Source organism: Larimichthys crocea, chromosome XXIII, assembly GCF_000972845.2.
Source record: "Larimichthys crocea isolate SSNF chromosome XXIII, L_crocea_2.0, whole genome shotgun sequence".
Taxonomy (NCBI): Eukaryota; Metazoa; Chordata; class Actinopteri; family Sciaenidae; genus Larimichthys; species Larimichthys crocea.
The window spans coordinates 11,452,278-11,480,150 of record NC_040033.1 but is presented as its reverse complement, the minus strand read 5'-3'; the positions used below and the strand labels follow the sequence as shown (position 1 = coordinate 11,480,150).

General features: G+C 39.6%; 3 protein-coding genes and 1 long non-coding RNA gene across 4 annotated transcripts in view; 2 read left to right on the top strand and 2 right to left on the bottom strand.

Moving 5' to 3' along the window:
• The window catches only part of kcnb2b (potassium voltage-gated channel subfamily B member 2b), a 110,287-nt gene extending 100,622 nt beyond the window's left edge, over positions 1–9,665 (bottom strand). The window contains exon 1 of the mRNA XM_027274357.1: positions 9,566–9,665. The gene's annotated coding sequence lies outside the window, so the exon portion shown is untranslated. The remainder of the gene's footprint in view (positions 1–9,565) is intronic.
• Positions 1,584–18,731, top strand: trpa1b (transient receptor potential cation channel, subfamily A, member 1b). Its single transcript, XM_010733895.3, has 27 exons — positions 1,584–1,805; positions 2,255–2,417; positions 2,643–2,818; positions 3,820–3,927; positions 4,118–4,226; positions 4,783–4,928; positions 5,650–5,786; positions 8,115–8,163; positions 10,461–10,560; positions 10,664–10,764; positions 11,293–11,468; positions 12,630–12,794; positions 12,872–12,986; positions 13,097–13,263; positions 13,456–13,546; positions 13,713–13,772; positions 13,887–13,979; positions 14,956–15,026; positions 15,236–15,392; positions 15,934–16,023; positions 16,385–16,554; positions 16,653–16,782; positions 17,178–17,360; positions 17,494–17,562; positions 17,681–17,782; positions 17,900–18,018; positions 18,479–18,731. Exons 1-27 carry the CDS (start codon positions 1,710–1,712, stop codon positions 18,690–18,692), a joined length of 3,357 nt encoding a protein of 1,118 aa, XP_010732197.3. The 5' UTR covers positions 1,584–1,709; the 3' UTR covers positions 18,693–18,731.
• Positions 18,561–26,588, bottom strand: LOC113744498 (uncharacterized). The gene is made up of 6 exons (XR_003461595.1): positions 26,491–26,588; positions 23,427–23,551; positions 23,039–23,095; positions 21,831–21,975; positions 19,371–19,451; positions 18,561–18,671 (listed from the first exon to the last, which is right to left on the bottom strand). It is a non-coding gene; the product is annotated as an uncharacterized LOC113744498 (long non-coding RNA).
• Positions 22,594–23,527, top strand: msc (musculin (activated B-cell factor-1)). Its single transcript, XM_019263200.2, has 2 exons — positions 22,594–23,098; positions 23,425–23,527. The coding sequence occupies exons 1-2, from the start codon at positions 22,676–22,678 to the stop codon at positions 23,506–23,508; spliced, it is 507 nt and encodes a 168-aa protein (XP_019118745.2). The 5' UTR covers positions 22,594–22,675; the 3' UTR covers positions 23,509–23,527.
• Positions 26,589–27,873: the final 1,285 nt, after the last annotated feature.

Sequence of the window (27,873 nt, the reverse complement as noted above, 5' to 3'; positions counted from 1 at the left end):
TCATAACCTAATAGTCCAGTATGCCACTTTAAAGATCTTTTGTTCCAACAAAATTAATTAATATAATACATCTAGTATTAAACTCACTCATTGATCATTGTAGGTAAGATTAAGGTAAGTTTAGGTAAGATTTTTATTAGTTTTTTTTAAATTAAATTAGATGTAAATAGAAATGTAAGCAAACATTTATCCAATGTGTCAGTAATACTTAACGTTCAGAGCACATTTTTGCATGCAAGGATGTTATCGCTAAGTTCATCTACATCTACAACCTGTTTTCCCCTTCAGGGAAATGCGTTTGCCATTATCCATTAGTGTACTTCCTGTATACATTTCTGCAAACAGTTGAACGTCAGACTCAATTACCAAAAACTAATGACAATTATTTACCGCTGCTGCTCGGAAATGATAGGGAGGATGACACACACAGTGGGTCATTATCAAATTCACCAAATTACAGTCGAAGAAAATGAGGCTGAATAGTTTCTTATCTGGACTACAGAGGATGTAGAGTAGCCACATTAACTGTCAAACTCACCCAAGTTTGAATGGTTTCAGAATTTTGATGGAATGGAAACTTTTTTTAATTTAAAGCTGTATTCTATATGATCTTACTACAAACAACAGAATCTCCAGATCTGTAACATCTGTAACAATAGTTTATATGTGTGCCTATTTACCTCATAATTGGTATGAACGAGGTAAATGCCTGAACGTCCTTTGAAGCAAACACCACATGTCCGACCAAGACCTAGACTTTTAATTTATGCTCCTTTGTCTTCATTTACCGATCAGAAGAATCCATTTATATAGAGCTGCCTGAAGGACGTAAATTAAATTAATTGCCATGGTGACCACAGCTCAGCAGAGGCTAGAGTTAATTATTGATCTCTGATTTGGTGAGAGTCATTTTTCTCACCTTAAAGGAGCCAGTGAAGAAGCAAACCCCGATAGAACCACCATCCAAGTGAACTGACCCATGCAATACTGCTTAAATGTTTGCACTGTGAATCAAGTACGCAACAGAAACAAAATATGATCTCCGCAAAATAACTTCCGCCCACAAAGGGTAACAGTTAGCTGCTGTTTTGACCTGAGAAACAACTTCAATCAGTCACAGTATACAGCAAAGGAATGCTGCTGCATAAGGTCGAGGTGATTTCCAATGAGAATTGAGCAAAGTAATTTGCTCGCCAAAAATATAATTTACTGTTTGGCCTTTTAATGTGACTTAGGGCCTCATACAATACAATTACAAGGTCTTTCTCAATCTCGCTCACCCAGGATCACCCAAGGACACCCGGGACTGACTCAAACGAGCTGCCCCCCAGCTGTGAAGAAGATAATTGCTTTCTTCAACAGAAGGGCTTCAACCTCCAAACACTCAACGGATCTGAATGCCCTTCTGGGTAAAGACAAAGTAATCTGTGCCCATATCCCCTCATGGCAAGAGGAGCCTATGGCTTAAGGCGTTATCTGCCCCCTCAGTCATATTACACTCTACGTTCTTCTAGCTTGTAAAGCAGGATTTAAACACTTTGTTGACTTGATTGAAACTTTGGTGGTTTTGTTTCTAGTTTTCACATTTTGTTGTTGCCTAAATACAAATGTGTTCATCCTTGTGTGTGTTCGTATGTGGTTACACCTAGACACGTGTCATCACCCTTCATGTGGGCGCCCAGGATTTGTTGAGTTCATTGAGTTGAGTGATGAACTTCAGCAGAGAGGTTACCCGACAGACCAGTTGTTATACATATGTGATAGAGGATGAGGATCCCGCCCTGGCGAACCTTAATATATTTGAGGTGAGGCTGTCAACAAACTGAATGAAAAATAAACTATTTGAACTAATTTATCATAGTAAATACACAAATAGATATAAAAATCAACAAATATTAAACAACAAAGGTCTAGAAAAAACATTTTAAGATGTGGTTTCTCTCTTTGAAGTGTTTTCAATATGATGAGTGTTTATGTAACAACCCATCAGTAATCCCAACCTTGTGTAACCTTAAAGAAAATCATTGTGAAGAACTGAACAGAGACCCAACGATAAGTCTGGCATTGTATAATAATGTTACGTGAGTACTCAAAAATATAGCCAGTCGTCTGGGAATTAAACAAATAGAAATTATGTCATGCATATCACTGTAACATAAATAAGACACCAATAGCTGTTAGCTGTTAATAATAAAAATTATTCATTCTCACCATGGAAACATCCTCTCCTATTATATCACACTTTACCATCTAGTTGGCTGAGAAGGGTGACCTGGCTCTCCTGGAGAACCTCGTGAGGAAGAGCCCAGAGGTCCTGAGTGAGAAAGATGAATGTGGAGCTAGTCCCCTTCATCACGCCGCCGCAGGGGGCTACATCACCCTTATCCAATACATCACCAGTGTCAATGACACACAGGGTAGGCAAGCCTCAGTCATCAATCATAAGTTGCACTCCAGCACAGGTGAAATATGTGTATTATACATCACCATAATTCTGTCTTTAAGTTACTGTATAAAGAAGTATGTTTCATTACAAAGTACTGTGTCTGGTATTTATAAGAGCTGACTGTGCGTATATGCATCTTTACGTAAATGCATTTGTATATGTGTGAACCTGCATGTGTTGTTGTATCCCCTCCTAGAGTTGAACAGCTGTGATGAGCAGGGAAATGTGCCCTTACACTGGGCAGTGGAGAAGAACAAGGCGGACAGCTGCAGGGCTCTTCTGGACCTGGGGGCCGACCCCAACATCCTCAACATGGCCCTGCTGTCCCCTCTGCACCTTGCTGTCAGCCTCGGACACAACAATCTGGTGGAGGTGAGGGGGCTGAAAGTGCCCCGCTGAAATAACAATTTATTTGAAGTGCTCCAGTGTTTCACAGATAACACTGTTACTGCAGAGGCACTTGATTTATTTAGGTGCAAACAGCACAGTCCATACACTGGTCAATATTTTAAGATAATATTCCCACACAAACTTCATAGATAAATACTGATGAAGTGTGTTTTTCTTACCAATGGCAATTACAGCTAATATAGATTAGATTTAGTGGAATGTGGCAGAAATTAAATATAATATACATAATTATGTTTCCATTAGTGTATAATCAGCTAAAATTAGGAGACCTTATGTTATTCTTAAAATGAGCCTCTGTGTATGAGCCTCTGTGTATGTATCTGTACATATTGTTATATGTAGAGAGAGAATAGAGATGTTACCTGTTCCCAGTTGACTCATTTGGCGGTTGTAATAAGAGTTTGTTCAGTATCATATATTCATTCAGTTGCCTGCCTTGTCTACCTATGTATAACTGTTCAGCTATATAGAATAGATTATGTTCTCAATACTGATTGCCAGCCCACCGCAGCTTTGTGCCTGACAAAGAAATGTCTGTGTTTGTCTTTCCTTCCATCCATTCTCTTAACGTTAAAGAAGCTAAAGCGTGGAGCACAGCTTTTCTAAAAGAACAAGCTCAGCCGTTTCCCATCCCCATGTATTGTAAAATAGCCACACTAAACTGACTAATGGAAAGTTTGTGTTTGTCTAACCCATGACAGTGAAGACCAATGTTAAACTGTTTCCTCATCTCTTCCAAATTAATAGAAAGACTTTTTAACAAAAGGAAGACAAAATGATATGTGATACAACAACTCCGACCATTGTTTACATATCTGACAAAACCTGAGTCTACTTGGAAAGACCTTGTCCCATCGTCCCCTTGGCATTTGGATGTTGTCCACAAACTGACACAGCTGCAGCAGGATGCTGGCCAGTTAAGGATGGCGCTCTCTGTTAACTTGTATCTCTGCCCCATGCAGCTGCTGCTGTCCTATAGTGCTACAGACAGCAATCTACAGGGAGATCTTGGGAACACCCCGTTGATACTGGCCTGCTCCATCAACAACTTTGAGGCTCTTAGCATATTGGTATGTACACAAGACTGACACATGTATCCATTCAGTTGTGCTTTCTCCCTGTAAAGGATAACTGTCCAGCTGTGCAGAACAGATAACGTAACTGTTCTTTATACTGATTGCCATCCTATAGCAGCTTTGTCTCTAATAAAGAATTGCCTCCGTTTGTCTTTCCCTCCATCCTCTCCCCTATCTGTCAAAGATAAAGAATGGAGCGCGGCTTTGCCAACAGAACAAGCTCGGCCATTTCCCCATCCACGCAGCTGCCTTCGCAGGTGCAAAGAAAGCCATGGAAGTGATCCTAATGTTCGGTATGACAAAAGGAATGATCTGTCATTAAAAACGAAGAGTGCTGACAATGATAAAAAAAAAAAAAAGTTTTCACAAGGCCAAATAGTACATTTAACCGATAGATCACATGAGAGTTCACCTCAGCCCGCCGGCGACGCTTAGAAGAAAAATGCTTGTGCTACTTTGTACACAGGCCAGATGCTACAGGCTGACAGTGTGTTTATCCACAGTGGGAGGTCTATTTGGTAAATCCTGTGTTGTTGGACGAAGGTTTAGGCAGAGCACAAAATATTTATGATATAGCTGTGATCGTTCAGCAAGGGAATTAAACGGTATTCACATTCTCGTGCTATTTTGGAATTTATACAGACAGCCCACCATGAATGGACACACTTACTCATTACTTCCTTCCACTAACCTGAATATTAGAGTCAAAGAAGGAAGGTACTAGAGGTCCTGCTATTAGAATTTTAGAAATAAAAACAAATATAACAAAGAGCACTAAGAAATCTTTGTGAGCCTAATATGTATTTAATATGATCCACAATAAAATCTTATTTAATTCTCTGCTGGCAGGAGAGGAGGTTGGCCACCAAACTGAAAAACACATCAACTATTTGGATAAGTCCAAGAGCAGTCCCCTCCATCTGGCTGTACGTGGTGGGAACATGGAGGCTATCCGTCTCTGCATTGCTACTGGGGCCAAAATTGACCAGCAACAGGTACTGACATCAGTAAAATCAGAAAATCATATCATGTAAATCTGTACTTTGCTTCGTTTTGGCTGCCACCGCTGTTTTCCATGCCATGCTGCATCAAATAAACATATTAACAGCTGAAGCCTGCAAATATTTCTATTCACCTTCCATCTGTTTTTTTTTTTTTAGATTTGCATTGCTTTTTCAACTAGATCTCATTTGTTTACACCTGTGCAGCAGGCAAAAGCTCTCTGTACTGTTAGAGTACGTCAGTCATATCACGCCCATCTGGGAGTGATCATTATGTCTAGCCCTGGGGTGGTGGCCAGAGCTGCAGCAGGAATAGTGAGTACAGTAATAGCCTCGGTTGGCTAAATTGATACAAATTACCTCCACTTACACAGTGAAGCTGAGTGGAGCGATCACTGGCCTCCTCCTGCCAGTTCTGGTTATCTCATTAAAGGCTTGTGTTACAGCCCCCTGTGTTCAGCCAGCAAGTCTGGGAGCTACTTTGCTAATGTTACACTGGGGAAGTGTACAATATATGTGTGTGTGTAAGTGAGCACATGCGAGAGCCTGCGTGCATGTTAATTCCTGTGTGAGTGTTTATGTTCTGCTCTGTCTAACTCAGTATGTCACAGCGTCTCTGAATGGAGCAGACATAATCGTGCTCGAATAGCATGGGAATATTCATTATATGTGTTTATTCATCGCTCATAATGCATCCGTGTTTATTGCTGTCCAGAATGACAGGTCCACGCCGCTTCATTTGGCCTGCATCCAGGGTGCTACCGAGGTGGTCAAGCTGATGCTGTCCTCCTTTGACCAAGTGGAAGACATCATTAACCTAACTGATGGGGCATGTCAGACCCCTCTACACAGGTGTGCTCCCCCGATCCCTCCACCCTGATTCTGTAGTTCATTGATCATTCCATTAAAAATACTTTGCTTCTCTTAATTCTGTGTATTGATACTGCCATGAATGCATGTATGTAAGCTCTCTGTAGATGTATCCACGGGGTTTCAAAAATATTAAGATGCAGATGTTGCTCTATATCTCTGACTTGATAGCATACATTGTGATGACGTTCTCTAGCTGGTCTTCATAGTTGAGCTTTAAGCTGAAGCTTAGGACTTGAAATAATGATTTGATGCGTTGGAAAATATGCGCATTTGGCTTCTTTCTGAGAGTCAGATCAATAACATGGCTTGTTATGTGTGGGACTATTTCTTTGCCGACCACAATAACCGCCTAGATACATTATTGCAATTTTGCCAGGCCACCAGTCACTTTGTCACATTCCCCATAAAACACACAATATACAATGTGTTTAATTAGCAAGCTTTAGAGGCCTGTTGTTCATAGCCATAGGTTTAAATCCCATTTTGCAACAAAAACACAAAAGTAGCAGAAGACTTTTATTTTGACAAATCTATAGAAACACAACAAAGTAGACGGTGACATCAAAATGGTTGCAATCTTCCATAAAGCGGAAAGAAAAAGAACTATAGACAGTGATAACCATCGAGGAGCCAGAAAGGAAAATGAAAATGAGTTTCACATACCCTCTCAGCGCGAGAGGGTTTTAGCTAATGGCTCAAGATATACGGATACTAGGTAATTTCACTCTGTTAACACATAGCATTGATCTACTCTCCAAAGCACAAGAACGAAACCTGCAAAAGTAATCCTTTATGTTAAAGACTTCTTGTTATTTCGACTCATTGTGGCTTGTGTGGATTTAAACTTTGAAGTCTTGATTTTTTTGGTTTTTAGAACTATTTAAAGTCTTTAACAAGGTCTCATTCATTTGATCATTTAATTCGGATATGAACAAAATGTGTTGTACTATTGTTTTCAAGCAGTTTCACAAACATATGGGATGTACGTGACTTCTCATTCCAGAACACACACATGTGGGACGTGTTTTGCATGTCCTACACATGAGCTATTAAAGTCTGGGGGTTCATATATTAATTGAGTTGAGTTCAACTTAATACATTTATCAATCATGCACATTTAAAGAAGTTGCTTCCTCCAAAACAAAAGACACAAAAGAGAGTAAATCATGGTGCACGTTTGTTGACTCAGCAGGGATAACATTAAAACTGAAAAGTGGATTCAGAGGAAAATAAATATTTGAAAGCAATACAGAATGCCTGAGAGCCTTACTGCATGATGTGCCATTACATCCTGAACCTGGTGCTTTAATTTCGGCCTGGCATATTTGGCAAGACTTGAATCAGACTTGGTTATACCAACATTTATGACACTGAGTTTTACGTTTTACAGTTCAAATTTAGGCGTTTTTTGAATAGAAGATTTGCACTATTGGCTAATTCTAAACTATCTTGACAGTGCTGACCTTTGAGAGAGTCCAAAATGAAGAAAGATTCTATTAGTTGCATCTCACCATCCACTATAATAAAACTCTCCTTCAGCTGACGTAGATGGATCATATCTGTGGTTACCATCTGAACTGCTTGCTCATGCCGTGTAAAGATCATTTCATGGGCATAATATCAACACTATAGCACTGTGACAAACAGGAGAAACAAATATATAAAACCCTTGGGTATGGCTAGCGGAACACAGAGCTTTTAATTGGGTATAATAATGATGATATGAATACATACAGTAATAAAGATATGCTTCGCACATTGATTTTATCTTAAAGCTATTTATGTTGGCACAGACAGCAGCAGAGTAAGACCAGATACGAGGACAGGGGGAAAGGGAATGAATCTAAATAACCCCGTTTATCCTCTTTTTATTATCTGGAAAGAAAAGTCCATACCCTACATTTTTATTCTTATTGAAATACTCACACTAAACCCACCTAATAGCTGTTTTGATGTCCAATATGTCTAACCTATAACCTGTGTTTCCCCATCATCTGTGGATTTAGACTTCAAGAATTCAAAGTCTCCCCTGACCATGATTCAGTTGCTGAAATCATCTTTCCACCACTTAAGTATCTTGATGCAAAATACCAGGAACTAGTTGTTAATGTGCGTCATTAAGTAAGCCATTACCATCCAGGAGATAAAAAGATGTAACCACGCAGGAAAATCTGGCTGTTATATCATGCTCTGACGAAGTATTAGATTATCCTTATTCGACATCTGGGCGACAGCACTGGTAAGACCTTGACTCACAAATCACTTGTTGTGTGACTGGTTTTAAAACAACTGCGTTTACTTTTCCAGGGCTACCATATTTGACCACACAGAGCTGGCAGAGTACCTAATTTCTTTGGTAAATAATGCACGCACGCACACACGCACACACACACACACACACACACACACACACACACACACACAACCCCACAGCTGTGGGCACAGGGCAAAACTGCATTGTTTTCTATAATAAATGCTTCAACTTCAACTTTAACTGTTTTCACTACTCCTTGGGTTTCATTAGTAACTGCATCATGTTACTATGTGCATTCCCTTTACCACAATGAAAGAAAATCTGCCATTTTAAACACACCTATTGGTTTATAATACATATTAAACATGCTACCCATTGATTGTAGACCATCTGTCACCATCTGTTATACCTCGTAGCCAGGAGGTCCAAGTTTATCTCCTGTCAACTCATTCTGTTGGCAAACACTGTAACAGGAAATAGCGTGTTTCTCTTACAGAGACGAAGAGTAAGAGAGGGTGGCATCAGTTGGCACCAAAGACCGGCTAATTAGAGAGAATATGTTTGTTTTTAGATTAGCAAATTACAAAAGATTTAGGCTTGATTTGGTTTAACGCTAACAAATGCGGCCATTGCAGATGTAATACTATGATGTTAGTATTAGTGTGTCTTTGTTTGTTTGTTTTTAAATAAGGATTTTCATAGTATATACACAAATTATATACACTTTTGAATACACAATGTTGAATTAATGTTGCCTCTTCCCCACATCTGGTATATTCATCCATTTATCCATTTCCTGTAACCGCTTGACATCCTTGATCAGGGTCGCAGGGACTGGAGCTCATCCTGCATCTGATCTTTACATCAGATAAGAACTATGTATATATTATTTCCCTTACAGGTTATATATTAATGTCTATTATTAGGCTTAAAAAGCCTGCTGCCCCCTTAGTTACTGTTGCTATGCACAGTTTGCGCTAATGGTGGCAGAATAACCACTTGAAGTTTTTTGTAATTTTTTAAACGAGTCCTTTATTTGAAACGCAGGTAGAGAAAACCAGGCTTCTCATTTCTAGTCTGTTATTATTATTATTATTATTATTATCATCATTATTGGCTAAAATTACATTTAATTAGCTCGAGCGAGTAAATTAAGCTAATGTTAGCTGCATGAGTTAGTTGAAAATACTGACTCATTTCAAAGCAAAACTGCATAAAAATTGGTATTTCTGCGCTTTACCGCCCCCCAGTGCAATGCCACTGTCAAAAATATGGACAGCTATATATGTATACATGTTATATCTACACAGACATGCAAGAAGTAAATAGACACCTTTAATTTGAAGTTGAATGAAGGTGTCTATTTACTTCTTCTACTTGCGTGTCTGTGTACATTACTTACTATCAAAAATAATTCAACAACTATAGCCAGACATCAAGTAAATACCACAACACAAGACATATCAGTCATTATACTGATAATGATACTGATAATATTACTTACCAGTACTTCTGGTACTGCTCGACCCCTCTCTCCTTTTCTCTTCTTAGCTTCTTCCATCAACATCACCTTCGTTCTTTTAGCCTCCGTCACTATGTCCATAAAAAGAGCAGCTCGGTCAGATTATCCGGTTACCCAGCTCTGGTTCTGGCATCACACTGGCTCCACTCACTGTCTGCATTCACTCACACCCTGGGCCTGAAAACCTCCAATAGACCTTTTTCACAGCAGCCATTTTGACATAGTTATAGTTAATAATACTAATTAAGTTTCTTCTGGGCTCACAGTCCGGACAGCCTGGCTTACAAACTGAGCTAACTTTCGCTAGCAGTAGCTAACAGCAGCTATAGTTCACAGCAGTTTACTTTACTGTCCATCAGGAAATTGTAAATCATCAATAGTTGATGCACAGCAGCTGGAGGACATTGTTATTTCTCAATAAAATATGACCCAGTTTCACCAAAATCAGTGAATTAGTTGGTGGTGTGTGACTTAGTGCTGTAAAACGTTACATAGTTTTCACGGATAAGCGTACATAGTGCAAGACACTAGACACACGGGCTGCAGAGTGAGCACGATAGCTACCACCTACTGTAGACCAAGCAAGTTAGCTGAAGATGCTAATGATTGCAACATCCATTAACTTGCACTACACACCTCACATTAAGAGAGGCTATGATCATCTTTTATAGATCCCCTAGAGGGGGGACACTTACACGGCTGATCTGACATTATGAAAAACTCAGCAAACCGGTGCACAATGCTCCCTCTATGCAAACTCCACTCTGGTTGAACAAGCATATGAAATTAATATAGATGTTGCTAATTTTCCCATGGTCTCCTCTCTGTTTAAATTAATGTTGTAATTAAGGAGGTGAATTGTGCATTCTGTCCTCAGGGTGCAGACCCTAATAGCATTGATTGCAAAGGAAACTCTCCCTTACTGCTTGCTACGAGCTGTGGAGCATGGAAGACTGTGGCTCTGCTACTTTCAAAAGGTGAGCTACCGTACTGTACTTCATCACCAGCAATGCTCATAGTATTTTACCAAATGCCTGATCATGCACACTTTGCACACTCATGCATGTTCATGTCTTTTAGGGGCAAATGTAAACGTGAAAGACAGATGTGGCTGTAACTTCCTTCACCTGGCCATCCTACAGCCCAAGGGTCTGAAAAACCTCCCACAAGAAGTACTGCAGGTACCCGCGATCAATGTTGCCTGTTTGTGAGTCATCAAATGCGCTATATGCTGCTTAGACAAAGATGTCATTAAGATTGGAATTTAATTACTACTCTGTCCTTGATCAATTTGCCTTGAGCCTAGCTGCATACATTCAAGGCTGGTTGATGAGGTTCATTATACTCTCACTAAGCCAGATGATCCTTTAAAACATTATAAGCTACACCTAAAGCTACAATGACACCTTCAAAATGAGCCACAGAGGAAGGCTGATATTTACACTGGGAATGGGATCTCGCTGTATCAGTGATCAAATATTATTACACTTCATTATTATTATTATTAGTTTGTGTGTGTGTGTGGGTGTGTATGTATGCGTGTAACTATAGCCATGGTAGAAGTTATATAATATGTTCCCTTTATGCTGCATGACAGCCTCAGCATGCTTAAGTCTTTTGCATTTGTGCATTTTGTTTAATACATGTATTACTGTTACAATATAATGTATGTACATACATAATTGTGTTTATATTGTATCTAACTTTAGCATACTAGTGTGAAGGCATTGCTGAGCTGTGAGGATAATGAGGGCTGCACCCCACTCCACTACGCTTGCAGACTGGGTATCCATGACTCAGTGAAGAACATGCTGGGCCTCTCGGGGGAAGTCGGCCTCGCATGCAAGTCCAAGGACAAGAAGTCTGCCCTGCACTTTGCTGCCCAGTGAGTTTGATTGGTCCCTTAGGGCATGACTTTCCATACCACTGGACTAGACGATTCTGATTCGACCTGATTTCCACTGAAGGTTGTTGAAACTTTGCAAATTTGATCAAAAAACTTGCAGCAATGTCACCACTGTTGACATTGACCAGTGTGGGATGCTGTCTATGTACTTGTTTCTGTTGTGTTATTTTAAAGCTACAACATTCTAGCTGCAATATTCACATCCTCAGAAATGAGTCCCACTGTCTTACTGTCGAAACTCTGGAGCAATTACTGTCTGCTCAAGAGGATTTCCTTGTCTTAAAAAGATCACATTCTGACATTGTTCTTCTAGTTACTCTATAACAAGTGTTGTGTATTGATCAGCGATACCACAAGAGTATGTAACATTAATCAAAAATGACTTTTCAGTGGACGTCCAAGGCCAAGACTTCTATCTCTATAATTGAACAACAGTGGTCAGATGAAAAATGAACTATTTAAGACTGTTACCTCACTGCTGTATTAATGCAGTGAGCACTTTCTTTTGATGATTAATTGCTATGACAAATCTATTATACAGTGACCAAAGAAATTGTCACAAGAATAGAATTCAATTAGCGAGGCACATGTGAAGAAATGTTACTAATATGAGGGGACATTAAACATTATTGTTATTGATTTTTCTATCATGTACCATCTATTTCATTAAAGCTAGAGGGTAAATGAAGGCCATGCTATGATATCATATCTTAACTATTGTAGACACTTCATTTCCTTTCTTCAGCAGTCCCGCTGTACTCACACCATACTCACAAAGTGCTGTTGACCTTCTTAAAAGGTTTTGAGACAATGAACGATCATAACGCAAGCCAATGTGTCACTTATGCTTATGTCTTCTCCCCAGTTTGCCGCACCATTAGTCATCAACTCTCCCCAGCACTTTTTAACTATATTTTACCTACAAGTTCAAGCCCTGTAAGAGCAATCTTAGGTGTACAGCTGTGAGTGAGACACTCAACCGCCAAGATGAACTGTGCTTTAACTGCCCCCGGGCCTCTGGCTTAGCTGTGCTGTCGGTTGCGTACAAAAAGCATTTCCATTTTAGAGATCAACAGATCATAACAGTGGGGAAAGTTCTTCCACATCATAATGCTTCTCCTCATCTGTCTCTTCTTTAAGGTATGGGCGCATCAATACATGCCACAGATTACTGGAGACCATCACAGACTCTCGTCTGCTAAATGAAGGTGATGAGCGAGGCCTGACACCACTCCATTTGGCTTCAAGAGAGGGGCACACCAAGGTGGTTCAGCTGTTGTTGCGCAAAGGAGCTCTCTTTCACAGGTAAACTCAAACACACAGAGAAAGCGTACATCAAAAATTTAAAAAAGTACATATACACTATATATTCTTGTTTACAGTGATTACAAGGGCTGGACTTGTCTGCACCATGCTGCATCCGAAGGATACACACAAACTATGGACATTCTCCTGTCAGCCCATCTCAAGTTACTGGATAAAACAGATGAGGATGGGGTATGACTTGCTGAATTACTAGTAGCATTGAATAATACAGATATCACTGCTCTATAATAGATAAATACATAATAAATTATTATTACTGTCTCCTGATATTGATATACCAGAACACTGCGCTCCACATCGCAGCAAAGGGAGGGCATGTGCCTGCAGTCAAGCTCCTGCTGACTCGGGGAGCAGACATCGTCTTAAACAAGAATGACACGTCTTTTCTCCACGAAGCTCTGCAGAACGGGAGAAAAGATGTGGTCAACGCTGTAATTGACAGTGACAGGTATATTAATACAATGGTCTGTTCTATAGAGAAAAAAGATCAGCTTAACACATTTGTAAATCAATGTTGTTTTGTTAACGAAAGAACCTTATAAATGTGATTGTCCCACTGGGTAGCACCATTGTCCAAAATGTTTCGATTTTACACATATTGTACTAGCTTTGCAATCCATCTATATTCTTCCTCTTCCAGATGTTCTGAGGCTTTGGGAGCATTCATCCCCGGCTCCACCCAGGGATGTCCGATACTAAACATGATTGAGTTTCTTCCTGAGACCTGCGAGGTTGCCACTAGCAAAGAAAAAAACATGCGTATTAGAAATCTGTGTGCACATTAGTCTTAAAATCTTCTATTTTTCAGCAGTTTTCTGCTATATATAAAAATATATATATATATATACTATTTCAGAATAGACCCTTTGTCACTGTCTCTTCTGTTTTCTCTAATAGCACCTTTTGGACCGCTGTGTGAGGGAATCTGATGATGATTCAAACAGTAGTGAATACCATGTAATTCAGCTACAAATTACACAATCAAAACATCACAGTACACATTCTATAATATATATCTATAATGTACAAAAGAATACCAAAACAAACTAAATAACTCTTTCTGCTTTGCAGATTGAATACATTTTCAAATGGCTCCAACCTCCCATTTCATCAAAGAAGTTACCAGACATGAACAAGAAGTATAAGCCACTAGCAGCACTCAACGTAAGCAACTTACTTTTTTATTTAGATAAGATTTTGGTGCAGCAGTGTACAAATAATCTACTCCAGCATTTATCATTGACCTTCATGTATCTGAGGGCTCAAATATGGGCTCATCCAATCAGAATTAGCCTATTCATTCACAGTGGTGCCACTTTTCTCGATTCACTTTTCCACAGTGACAGTGAAAACTACATAGCCAAGCTTTATGGCTTTGTGATAAGGGACTTTATTTTCCTTGTCCTGGTTAGTGAGACCTAATTGTGTGGTTTTCCAAAGCCCTTGTCCCACAGCTGATGACAAAGATGAAGATGATATTTGTCATTGCTTTGACAAAGCAAAAAATTTGTACTTCAGTGTGTCAGGCTGCCTTAAAAAGTTAGAAAAGAACATATTTCTGCTGCTACACCGCTGGGCCTCTATCTCTCCCTCAAGGGAGAGAAGCCTAGGAATGGCAGGTTTCTACCTGGCCTCCTCGACCCCAATGAGGGTCCGGGTGGGAATAAGCTGTGAAGTCAGGCTGCTGCTCTCCTCCTGTTAACACTGCCATATGTTGGATATGCATGCTTATAGACAAGCTGCTAAATGTGTTCTGAGTGTCCCCTATTTGTTGTACTGTTGGCCGCCTTGGTCAGCACCTCTTATTATGCTTTGCTGTTGGCTGTCAGCAGTGAATTAACAGGGACAGGTCATGGCAAAAATAGGCAGGTAATTCACACAGCAACCACTACTTCTGCGAATACACGGTGGCTTTGTGTCATTTAATTGAATAGAAAAATGCAAATCATCTCATCTACCACCAAATGTTAAAAACACTTTATGTTTATGCCTGCGGATGTAATCCTACATTATGTCTGTGGAGATCAATAAGCTGTATACACTTTTAAATCTTTTAGGCTTTAGCTGCCAGATTGTTTTTTTCCGTTTGTACCAAATGTGCCATTAACAGCAGGCTATTTTTCTGTTACTGTTTGTGCAGGCAATGGTGCAGTACAACCGCATTGAACTCCTCAACCACCCCGTCTGCAAAAAGTACCTAGCAATGAAGTGGTGCGTATTCGTGATTTAACCCCCAAGAGCGACATTTCTCATTCTGATGTGTTGAGACTGCTGATCAGATTGTTTTTTTAAAAAAAAGATTTGTTCTGCTGAATGCAGCACATACCAATACATTGTTTACTTTGTCAATCTTCTAATGGTGAAATTACTCTGTCTCCTTCTATTGTCTATTGTCTATTGTCTATTGTTTTAATCCACAGGATTGCTTACGGCAGCAAGGCTCATTTGCTCAACATGTTTTTCTACCTGTTAAGCCTGCTGCCCCTAACTCACCTGATAGTGTCTCTGAAGCCCACTTTGAACATCACTGCCACGGGAGAGCACAACATCGCCATGGTGCCCGTATCTTTCATAGAGGTACTAATGACAGTGATCATTATTAAAGAATCTCTGTGTTAGCATAGGTTGAACAGCTAGAAACCATTTAAAATGACTTGTTCTCTTAAGCCTCTGATAAACCTGCTTTTGACTACTCATTGGCATTCACACGATGACTTCTCAAAGCATCCTGATCCCCAAGATAAAATTAAGCCCCTGAACATATGGGGTTCATTTGCAAAAACAGATATCTCTCCATTTGATTTATTTTCCTAAATGTTTTTTTATTGTGCACTCAAGGGAATACCAATCAAACTGATGTTGGTTTGTTCATTTTCAGAAATCTGTGCATCTGTTTTTGCAAATGAACTCTTCTGCCCTCTAGCTAATATATATTTTAATTCACCAGATATGCACAAAATACACAAGCAAATATGTGAACGAGTTACAGCTGCTTATCTATGTATATGTGCTAGTAAAAAAGTTATTTAAACTGGAAAGAGTTGCAATGAAGGTGACTATAAACAACATTCATTGTCATTATGATGCAGTGATAAAGTAAATCTTCTTGATTTCACAGCAAGGTCTGTTATTGTCCTTCTGCATGGTGATGGTCGTGGTCATGAACATCTACGCCATAGGAAAGGAAGTGGTGCAGATAACACAACTGGTACTGTTACGCAAGTGTCATTACCTCACATGAAGCATGTGCTCATAAATCTGTTCCGCACCAGGTCTGTGTAGATACACTAGCAATCAGGTGTGATGGATGATCACCCGCTGATAGATGTGTAGGATCACAGTCCACATGTGTCAGGATGTGTCCTTCACACTTTACCTGAGTCATTTTGATCATAGCTATAAGAAATGCTCCTATATCATATCACATGTTCAGTAATACAGACTTAAAGTGTTGTGCACGGCACTTTAAATGAAATATTATACCTGAATGTTGCTCATGTCTGCACAGTTGTTGGTCTGTCGAATTATTTTGTATTTCTGCTGATTTTTTCTTTCTTGTCACTTGAAAGCGCTGGAATTACTTCAAGGATTATTCCAACCAGTCAGACTGGTGTACGGCCATCCTCTCCCTTCTGTTCGTCATTCCCATCATGCTCAGTGTTGACGGTTCTTGGCATTGGCAAGCAGGGGCAATGGCAGTTTTAAATTCTTGGATTGGATTTCTCTTTTATCTCCAGAGGTACTGTTTACTCTGACTTAATAGTGCCATTTCAACATCATGTCTTTTTTTATGGTGTAGGGGCCACTAACTGGTGCACTGGTTTCCCGTTTCTTCAGGTTTGAGGGTGTTGGCATCTATGTTGTAATGTTTTGGGAGATCATGAAGACACTGCTCCGTATTATAATGCTGTTCTTGTACCTGCTGTTAGCATTCGGATTGGCGTTTTATGCTCTGATGCTCAACCAGGTAGGAGAAGAAACTAATAATCAACCTTCTTGAATGGGCCTAATAAGCGTCAGTGTTTCAACTCACACAGTGGCAGAATGAACAATATACTGATGATCAGTAGTGGAGCTAAGAATGTTAAGTTAATACTGTGAATTGATGAAAGGCAATTTAGTCATTAATAGCATAGGCTTCATGCTCTTGGAAGCATGAATGCACTTCATGATAAACTATTCATTTCCAAGATGTTGTCATTGACTTAAGTAGAATAAAGGCCAGTAGCCAGGCTAGCTGTTTCCTGCTGTTTTCTGTATTGGTGCTAAGCTAAGCTCGCAGTACTCATTTTAGTCTTCATAATGAATTGTTTTGAAGAAGTGCCACAGTATTTAACTCATTCTTTTTTTTTTTACTCTTAGAAAGAGTTTGACAGCGTACATCTCTCAGTGATGCAAACCTTTGTGATGATGGCCGGGGAACTAAACTACCAAAATAACTTCCTGGATCCTTTTCTGAAACATGAGCTACCTTTTAGTTTTCTGACTTATGTGATTTTAGTGAACTTTGTTCTGCTCATGCCAATACTGCTGGTGAACCTGTTGGTAAGTGTGTACAACAGTGTGTTTTCTCTCCTTATAGACATCTATCTCTCACATTCTGTAAAAGCTACTAGTTCATATTTTTAAATTGCTGTACAGATGACAAGATTCTTATTTGTGTTTGGTTGTGTTGTAGATTGGTTTAGCAGTTGGAGACATTGCCGAAGTACAAAGAAATGCTGCCCTAAAAAGAATAGCCATGCAGGTATGTACCAAAGTCTTTACATCTTTTATCCTGCTTGTGTACCATGAGGTCAAGCAGAGAATAAGATATTCCTTGACCAGATGCGCCTCTGACTAAAACTCTGAATATCTGACCACAGGTTGAACTCCACACATCTCTGGAAGACAGGCTGCCTTATTGGTTTATGAAACGGGTTGACAAGAGCTCTGTTACTGTCTACCCTAATCGCAAATGCTCCCAGGTATGTTCAATACTTCAAAAATAATATTTTAAAAAAGAGGTATACTGTACAACATATTGATTGTCTTTGTTACATATGTCAGTTCTCTTTCTTAATCCTCATCACTTTTGTTAACAGCACTATATAAGGCAATTCCTCATAGGTGATGTGAGAGCAAATGAAGTCTGGGGTCATCTGCGGGCCAAATCCAGGCAGTGTCCTGCTATCGAAAACGAGCTCAAAAAGCAGAAGTACAGGTAAAGCACACAAGGTTTTGATGGTGGCCCACCTTCAAAACCACACAGGGTACACATGATAATCACATTAAAGTCGATTTTTGATTCCCTGGAATCACAAAAAACTGTGCCAAGTAGGCCTACTACTACTGAGATGTTAAATGTTCTGTAATAATAGGCTGCTTCAAATACAATGAACTACCATCAAGAATGCAACAGCTATGGCCTGATGAGAAAATTAATAGTAGTTTTTGATGCATGAGCAGCCCCTAGTGGTGACAAAGACTGATAAAGCCTGTAACTGCTCACAGAAGGATGTGACTCACTGTATTTTTTTGCTATAATAAGCACATGGAACCGCTCAGTAGTATCAACCTAAAAAAAACCTGATTATAGACTACTCCATTTATACTTCATTTATACTTGATTATAGATCAAGTATAAATGAAGTCTATTACTGAACTGATCTTTTCCTCCTCAGGATGAAGGAGATGACAAACACGCTGGAGAAGCAGCACAACCTTTTGAAGCTCATCATCCAGAAGATGGAGATCTCTGCGGAGGCCGACGAGCAGGATGGTCCTGTGAACGTCAGGGGCGCCATGTGGCCGAGCTTGAGTCAGGCTAAACCACGAGGACACAGTGTGTCTCGGTGGGTTCCACTGATGAAGGCCCTTGAGTCCAGGAAGAAATGAGCAACGACAAAGCGAATTATTACTACATTATAAAAGTCTACCTATAACTAGAATTATATGACTACTGCACAATGTTATTCACTATATTAAGATTTAGCCCTCATATCTACTATATTCATACTGTACATTGTAACAGCTAATTTAATTAAAATTGTAAATAGACTTTATATATTGCCTTTCTGGTCTTGTCACCCATTCTCATGCTGATGGCAGAGGCTACACGGCCATCTGAAGCAATTTCAGGGTTCAGTATGTTGTTCTAATTAACGTGTGGTTTAATACTGCAAACTGTTGCATACCGGCTGACAGTAACCTTTCCTGTCCACTGTTAGGTTTCACCAGAGACCCACTGATGTTGAATGTTAAAGTCATTTTGTGGCATGTACGCAATGATGTCATACTTAAATAACGCACACAGTAGCTGTTTCTGTAATCCTGTTATGCATGTTTATGCTCAATAAGTCTTATCTTTCAAATATGATTTTTTCCCCCCTCACCTTTTATCACAACTCATCATCAGACATCTACAATGTCTTTAATGATTAAACTTACCAGTTTTCATTAAAGGTCCAGTGTGTAAGGTTTCAGAGGCTCTGTTTACAGAATATGGCAGAATTGTAATATAATATGCCAGTTTTCATTAGTGTATAATTATCTGAAAAGAAGAACGCTACTAACCCTCTTCCACAGATTTCCAAGCCCGGAACAGACAAACTAAACGATGGGTCCAGACGTAGCCACTGTAGTTTTTCCTTCACACTAGGAAGGAGAGAGTGAAACAAGTTTAAATAAGCAACAAAACTACTAGATCCCCCTTTATCCTACACACTGCTCCTTTGAATGTCAATTTGTTGGTTGAGATGCAGACATAATTTAAAGCTCCAACAGAAGCTGAGAAGACACCTCGCATGTGTGGATGACTTACTGTGGCATGTCCAACAAGCTTTTATATCAAAAGCTATGTATTATGTGTCTATATCTATATGAATGCATTCATTACATAAAGAGCATTTTTGCAGTAGACATAGATACTTATACTTAACTTATACTAAACTGTTTCAGTTTGCCTTGTAGCAACTTTCTTGGCAGCTTGAAAACTGATGTGTACTGCATGTTAAGTGATTCTGGAATATGATTGAATGAATTTGATGTGTTTAAGTTAGCTAAAGGCGGCAAGATGGAGTTTTAAGCTCACTTTTACTTAGATTTTTCTAGTTATAAATGCTGTATGAGTAACCTATGAATTCTGTTGAAGATATGAATGTCTGAAAATCTGATTATATAAATAATATGATTAGATTTTCTTGATTTTCTGGACTCTTTGTAGTATTGTTTGAACTTTTCTAGATCTGGTTCATATTAACGTGTGGTGCCTTGTAAGCCCATGCAGTCTGGGCATGGTTTAATGCATGACACAATAATATAAAAACTTCCAAAACTTCACAGTGACTGATGGATTATTGCCTCTGATTTGTGCATTTCAGCAGATTTGTGCACTCGAGCTGCTTCAGTGGCAATCCTGGGAATCAAAGGAGATTGAGAGAGACACACAGAAAGGCCTCTGACATCATGATCTTGCACCTGTCCCTCTGCTTCTCCAGCATAGGGCCCCGATAGAGGTCACAACCCCTGAAAGTCTTTGCTGATAGACGAATGCTAGTGCTGCCTTCAAGTCGAGTTTCAAGTGATATTTATTACTGTTGGCCCTGAATTTAATTATTCCCAGGGCAAATACAATAACCATGTAAGCATCAATTACACTGATGGGTTAGACAATATTTGCTGCTCTTACTTGAGGAGCTACATCTACAGAATGACTAATGAGCACCCTTGTTTTATCTGAACCTGCTTCTTGTTGACAGTGAATGGAGCAGCAGGTTGAAATATGTGTCACATAGCCAATACCTTTTCATGTTATGTTTAAAAAAAAAGAGAAAAAAAGTGACAGCTTATGAAACGAGGAGTAAATCCAACAGCAGAATCCCTTAGCTTGCACCTTTGAGTGTGTCAGTCATACCATCCAGCTCGCTGACGGATGCAGCGACAGGGGATGAGATGGCAGCCTGCCTGAAGCTTTGACTTTCTTTCTTACAAGAGTAAAACACTGCAAGCAGGAACTTAATATCTCAACCTCATGACACATCCAAGGACAAGGACAGATTTGTCCGAGGTCCCGCTGATGTCAGGTCTTCTTGTGAAAAACGTGCATGGAGGAGTGGGATAGTAGAAGTGGAAAACATAGGAATGTGTCCTTGGATTAGGGAGCATTCCTGGTTTGTGAAAGAGGGAAATCTGAGTGGTGGAAAAGTGCAGAACAAAAACCGCAGTGACTTGCATTTTGACACTGAGAAATGAAACTGGAACATCATTATAAACAGCTAATAAGCAAGCATGATGGGTTTTGAAAGGCTCTATATATTAGACGTTTAATAAAAGTTGGGATAAATTACACCCCATCGTGGGAACTGTTGAAGTACAGTACAGCATTGAGCCCACTCTAGTAAAGTAGTTCTCATTTTGTGACCCTGGCATGGCCAGCTACCAAAATCAAGCATGCATCTCAGCTGCGCTGCAGTTAGGTAATTCTTGGCAGAGTCTTGCTATTGTCATAAAAAAATCCAAATTTCACACGTATTATGTGGAGTAATAGCTTTTTCAGGGACCTGGGATTTTCTTGGACTATCTTGAGAAAGTAAAGAGGGGGTGCTGTACGGCCATAGAACGTTCCATTTATCCAGAGAAATTGTGCTCCCACACCTCACACATAAGCTCCTTATAATTTCCTCAAAGCGTTCTCTTTTTAATATAGTGAGCAATGTGCTTACTTTTACTTTGTAATGCTTGCAAATCTCACAGACTACAACAGAGATTCTGTATGAAGTGTAGAGTCTGGAATAAAAAGACTTTTTTCTCAGAAACTTTCCAGGCAGCATGGTATCTCTGCAAACACATTTTGCAATCCTGTAGCTTCTGAGGCCTGGAGCTGTTCTCTTCCCCGACTTCTGTTAGCTCTTGATCTCAGTCCACACTAAAATTTACTACCCTGTCTGAACTCTATCAGTTGATGCGCTGAGAAAAGTTTGAGGGACACTAAACAAATGCGAAAAATGGCCAACATGCCCAGTGAAAAATGTTTACCATGGGAATGAAGATGGTGCCTCTTCTCTTCTGCCACACCCTTGTCATGCCAACGCTCCAGATGTCATGGGAACCGATAACAGCTGGGGCTGGTGCACGCAGGCTGCGTGTGAAAGGCTGCTCCATCTGCAGAAACCCAATCCCTCTGTGAAACCAGCAAAGGATTATGCACTTTTGATAAGGTCCTCAAGACATTTCTATTACCAAAACACATCTGTGGAACCGACAGACTTAGAAATGTTTACTATATGTGCATTTCCAAATGTTGCAGTGAATTGTTGGTATTATTATCACACTCCATATGAGAAAGATTATCTCTCTGTTTGGTAAAAACATCCTTATAGTCAATTTGCAACTTTATTACACCTCTCTTTAGACTATCAATACTAAGCCATTCATTTACGTGGATTAATGCTATCATCAAGTTGCAGATGAGCAAGTTAAGTCTTTAACAGTATACACAAGGAGATAGAGTTGTGGTCATGGTGGATTGGAGGGAAAGGGGGAGGAGAAAGGCTCAGAAAAAAACTGTACAGATGCCAAGTCCAGGACACTTAAATTAGAGGGGTAGCAAAGCAAGGAGGCATGTTTCACTTTTAGAGAGAGCTGCAATTTTCAGACTTGACCTTAAGCTGTTGGTACTGCAGCATTGTCAAGTGGTGACATTTCAGGGTGAAATAAGTTGTAGGGTTACCAAATGGGAATTTAAAAGTGGCGGTAGCCTGCTGACTTCCAACCTCCTGGTGTTTGCAAAACTCTTACCAAGCTGAGAATCTATTTTTCCAATCTGCTGCTGTCCCTTAAGTGCCAACCGCGTCCGCCTCCAAGGCACAGGTGGAGCAGCCATGTCCACTGGCTCTGCTGCAAGTGATGCTGAGGACTACGAGACATGTCACACAAGGACTGCCACCGCTTTGGCGAGGAACGCGCGGAAGATTGCATGCTACAATCCCAACCTTTATTCGGATGAGGAGTTGGAAAATGACGGCGGGGAGGGGAGGATCAAGCATGACCGAAAAGCCTCCAGAGCGCACCAGAAGGAAGCGCGCCAGTCGCAGAGAAACGCGGCCAATGCCAGGGAGAGGGCGCGGATGAGAGTGCTGAGCAAAGCTTTCTCCAGACTGAAAACCAGCCTGCCCTGGGTACCAGCAGACACCAAACTGTCCAAATTGGACACGCTTCGACTCGCCTCGAGCTACATCTCTCACCTGAGACAGCTTCTGCAGGATGACCGGTTCGAGAGTCGCTTTGCGCACCCAGTCAATCTGGTATGAAGATAAAAACCCAAAGCAAAAACAAACAAATGTTCAGACACAGAAAGAAGTATTGAAGTGACGTTTCTCATTGTGTACTTTTAGGGTTTTGCACAAACAAATGGGAAATCACTTTACTAGTCTCTAGGTTTGAATTTTATAGTGACTTAATTATGTAATTTGACATAATCACTATAGCTTCCCCACAATATTCCTGTTATTTCTGCAGTATCATTCTGAAAATGGAGAATCTCATTACCAAGACTATCATAGTCAATAGTGAGTCTGGGAAAAAAAAGTTTTTGGATGTGTTTCTTTACTGTTGTGTTTTGCTTTAACAGACCTGGCCATTTTTGATGACGGGGCGATCAGAGGACAACCAAGACATCTCATCCAATGTAAGACTATGTGGAGCAACAGCATAGGACTCCTTTCTTCTTCAAACACCAGCTTTGGTTCTGCTGAAGCCTGCAGACAATATAAAATGCTGATGCCTCCTGAAAATGGAAAAATGTCTGCATAACTGTAGCTAAGCAATGACTTTAAACTCAACCTTTAATACACTTTGGATTGTGTATTTTCAGAGCATGTAGGTTAGAACAATAAAGGCAGTACTCCAAGTTTGTTTTGAGATATATCTTCTTTTGTGTGCATGTTTGCTGTAATTAGTATTATGGCATGTTTACACTGTGTGTAAGCTCAATTAGACTGGATTTAACCTCCGGATTTGGGTTTAACAAACATCAGCCCCACTATTTGTTTTGTCATTTTAATGATCTTCGATACAGTTTAGAGAGCAACCAGCAATCTATGTAGTATAGACCTTTTTTCACAGCAGCCATTTTGACATGAAATAGTAGGTAAACACAGGTTTTACCAATGACACTAATTAAGGCTCTGTTCCATTCAGGTCAAACAGAGTCAGAGTCAGAGTGCTGCTGTGGTGCACGTTAGCCCGTTGCCTGCATTGATCCTACTATTTCATGTCGACATGGCTGCTGTGAAGATAGATAGATGTTTTGCTACTTTGACTTGTATTTCAATCACAAAGCAAAAATGTGCAGCATAATTCTTTTCTATTGTGGATCTACAGTATTTATTGTATTTGTGACGTGTTTGTCCTTTGATATTTTTGCATTTCAGATAAAATTTTACTAATAACAAATGTCTTTGTCTCTCCTTGTGCTGAATCAAAAATCATAATAATCCCCTTATTATGATTTAGAAGCATCTCATGTGTGTTTATTTCACCATGAAATCAGTTGTCGTGGCTGAAGTGGGCAGATAGCAAATCTGTGAATCTCGATAGTTTAAATCATGTCTGTTGCAGATTAATCTAGTGGTGGCCAGGAGCTGCAGCACTCATAAGCTGTAAGAAGCAGATATGTGTCATTTGTGCATGTAACCAAACTCCAGGGGTGCATTGTGGAACAGCATGGAAACTTTAGAGATCAATATTCTATCATAAAATGTCTTGGTTTGGTTTTATCCTGTCAAAAATCAATCAAGACATAACACACTTGTCCAAATATTCACAAAACTATGAACATATTGCATCACATATTTCCAGAGAGACTTCTCAGACTTTTATAAATGTTTCATTCATCTTTCATTTCTTGCTGAAAAATGAAGTCTGATACAACACAGATGCAACTGTATCTTTGGCACAAAGCTTTTTTTTCAGTGGACAACACTACCCACCATACACGCCATCATGTATTCAGATCATGACTCTTATCTGCCAGCAGGACTCCAGAGATCTGGAGCCATGTCATCAGGCCGAGTGCAGTTGTTCATATTCCAGTCAAAACACACACAAAAAAAAAAACTTCCCAAAGCATTGGTCAAAAGTTCAGAAAGAAGCAGAAGAGCCAGGCCCACTTCCCTTCCCCCTTAACATACGCACACACACATGCTCATAAACATCCACACTTAGGCCACAGAGACAGAACGGATGGCAGTGATCTCTTAATCTACAAGTCCTTTTATATTCAGTTAAACTACAAAATGATGTGAGTACAGATGGATGGAGATCCAGGGCCCGACAGTCTGGTGGGACGGACTGACAAAGTACTTCAGATGAAGAAGAGGAAGAGTTTTCATCAGGTTCATGTAGAGTCGCAGCTGTTGGCGTGTTGGTGAGTTTCCCAGAACTCTGAGCTGCTCTCCTGGGAGAAACCAACCACTTTTGCTGGACCCGGACAGCTAATGAGCTGCCTTCTCACACACACACAGTCTGCCTCCGTTTCTCGCACCATCAACTGCAAATGTGACGCCAAGGGAAAGCAACTTGTAAATGTCTGACGTGCATCTTGACTGCACTGAAAATGAGGTGCCATTAATCAAAACATGGCATGTCAACAGAATGATGACATCTGGAACTGGATTACCTGCAATGAGCTGATCTCAGTGAAGCTTTTTTAGTTTTTATAAATAATAACAAATAAATTGTGCACATTTACAGCAACTTTGGCTGAAGCAACAAAGGGAGTACTTGCTGTAGCAAGTTTTTAATGCAAGCTCATGCAAGTTTATAATGTTACATGAGTGACATCTAGTGGTGAGAAATGTAAACTCCGAGCAGCTAACTGGGGGTGCTCACACTCCGCTGAGCAGAACAAAAACTTTAGGTCATGTAGACTCTGAACATGTAAAATAGTCAATTTGCAAAATCTTTTCATCATGTATAACCCTTTAATGAAGAAATTCAGGATGAAACACGACACTTAGCAGCATGTTAAGCCTATGAAACACAAACTGTTCTAAAATTGCATTGCAATGATCACTTTTATCATAATTTAGTCTTAAATAAGTTTTACAAAATGCAAATTGATTGATTAAAATGACATTGTTTTCAAGGATTTGTTTTGAAGGATTTCTCTTCAATTCTCATTTATTGACACTAGTACAGCAGTCTAATTGCTCAGTTGTATTTCAAGATGTCAACACTAATGGCCAGAAAGTTCCCCAAACAAGGAAAGAAACATAATCTTACACCACTGACTGATTTTGTACTTGTTTTAAGAAAAAATAAGTCTTCTAGCTCAAATAGAAGACAGTGTGAGTAAAGGTAGAGACATCAGAAGATCTTTCAAGATTTGAAAAAGCACAGGTATAAATAATTACAAATGAATGAAAATGAATTACAGTTTTGCTCCTTCGGTTTGCTCTCACTGTCACACTGTCATGACTTAAAGGGACATTTTGTTGAGAGAATTTGTTCATGTTATTTTGTTATAACACCTGTGCTATGATAAGTCAGACTGAAAAAGAAAAGTTTTTAAATTGTGTTGAGTAAAAACGCTGTTGAGGTTTATCTGGACAATGGAAAGATTTTGTAAAGTAAATTACAAACAAGTGGACAGAAATGCAAGAAAACCTGACCCTGATTTTGATCAAACACTCACCTTTTGGTCACCTTAAGCAAACGATCTAAACAAAATCCAAACGTTTAAATACAAATATACTACTTGTGGACACAGGATTGCGCAGCAGCCATTTGGACTTGAAATAGTAGGCTCAACACAGGTGTTTCCAATGATACTAATTAAGGCTCTGTTCCATTTTTTGCAGCAGGCCCTTTCCAGGGAGGCCAACATGCACCACAGCAGCACCCTGACTCAGTTTGACCTGAATGGAATGGGACCTTAATTAGTATCATTGGCAACACCTGTGTTTACTCTACTATTTAACTATTTTAAGTGCAAATGGCTGCTGTGAAGAGGGTCTATTTGTTCTTAGCTTAGCTTCTTAGCTTCTAATGTACAGTACAATACTTTCAATAAAAAAAAAAATCCAATCCATGAATCTTTATGTCCAGCAGAGGTCAGCATTTCTTCACAATGGTCAGCTTGTTCACAGCAAAATGTGACACTTAACTGCTTTCCTTGCTTTGGACAGTATGTTTGGATTTGGGATGCCTCAGCTTTTACGTTGCTGTTTGTTGATTGTTTTTTTCTCCCCTCCATACACATCACCAAATATCACTTGTTCAAGAAACGTAAAGGAAAAAAAAAAAGATTTAACAGCATGTTCACTATTTTGCTTCTTGCGTGCTTTTCACACAGAAATATTGTCTTGTTTAATTACCACTGTTTATTTTTTAAACCAATGTTTGTTAGATATTAATTCATTTCAGGCGGAGCACATTGCTTTGATATAAAATTGCATCGTCAGCCATCATGGCTCAACACAAACTAACCTTTTTTTTTTTTTTTTGCTACAACTGAAACATTTTTCGTTTGTAGAAGAATTTCCATGAACAGGAAGGAACTATAGGTCCAAAGACAACATCAGGGCTTCAGTGAGGCTGCCTTTGTAGCTGCCCCAAAAGCACTAACTTTAGGCCTTACACCCTGCAGGAATCCACCCTGGATGCTTTGAGCTCTCCAAACCCACTTTCAGCATGTTTGTTATTTAATATCCAGTCACTCAATACCACTAATGAGAAAAGAGATATGTAAATCCCGGACTATTTCAATCACGTTTGCCTAATATATACACTTCCCATTGGGGAGATTAGTTCCTCTGCTGTGTCCAAGGCTTTGTTTAGAAATACATTCTTTCTAGGTATGAACAATCTGACTGCTGAACCTACAACCCCATCCTAAAACAGAAATGTAAGAGGACAGTTGGGCTATTGCTTTTCTAAAGAAAATGCTGTAATCATGATTATTACAGTGGGATTGTAGCACAACATGGACACAGGTTTGTTTTTTTGATAACCAGCTCTTCCCACACTCACTTTGGGAACTCAGAAGTTGCCTAAATGGAACGTCTCCGGGAATGTG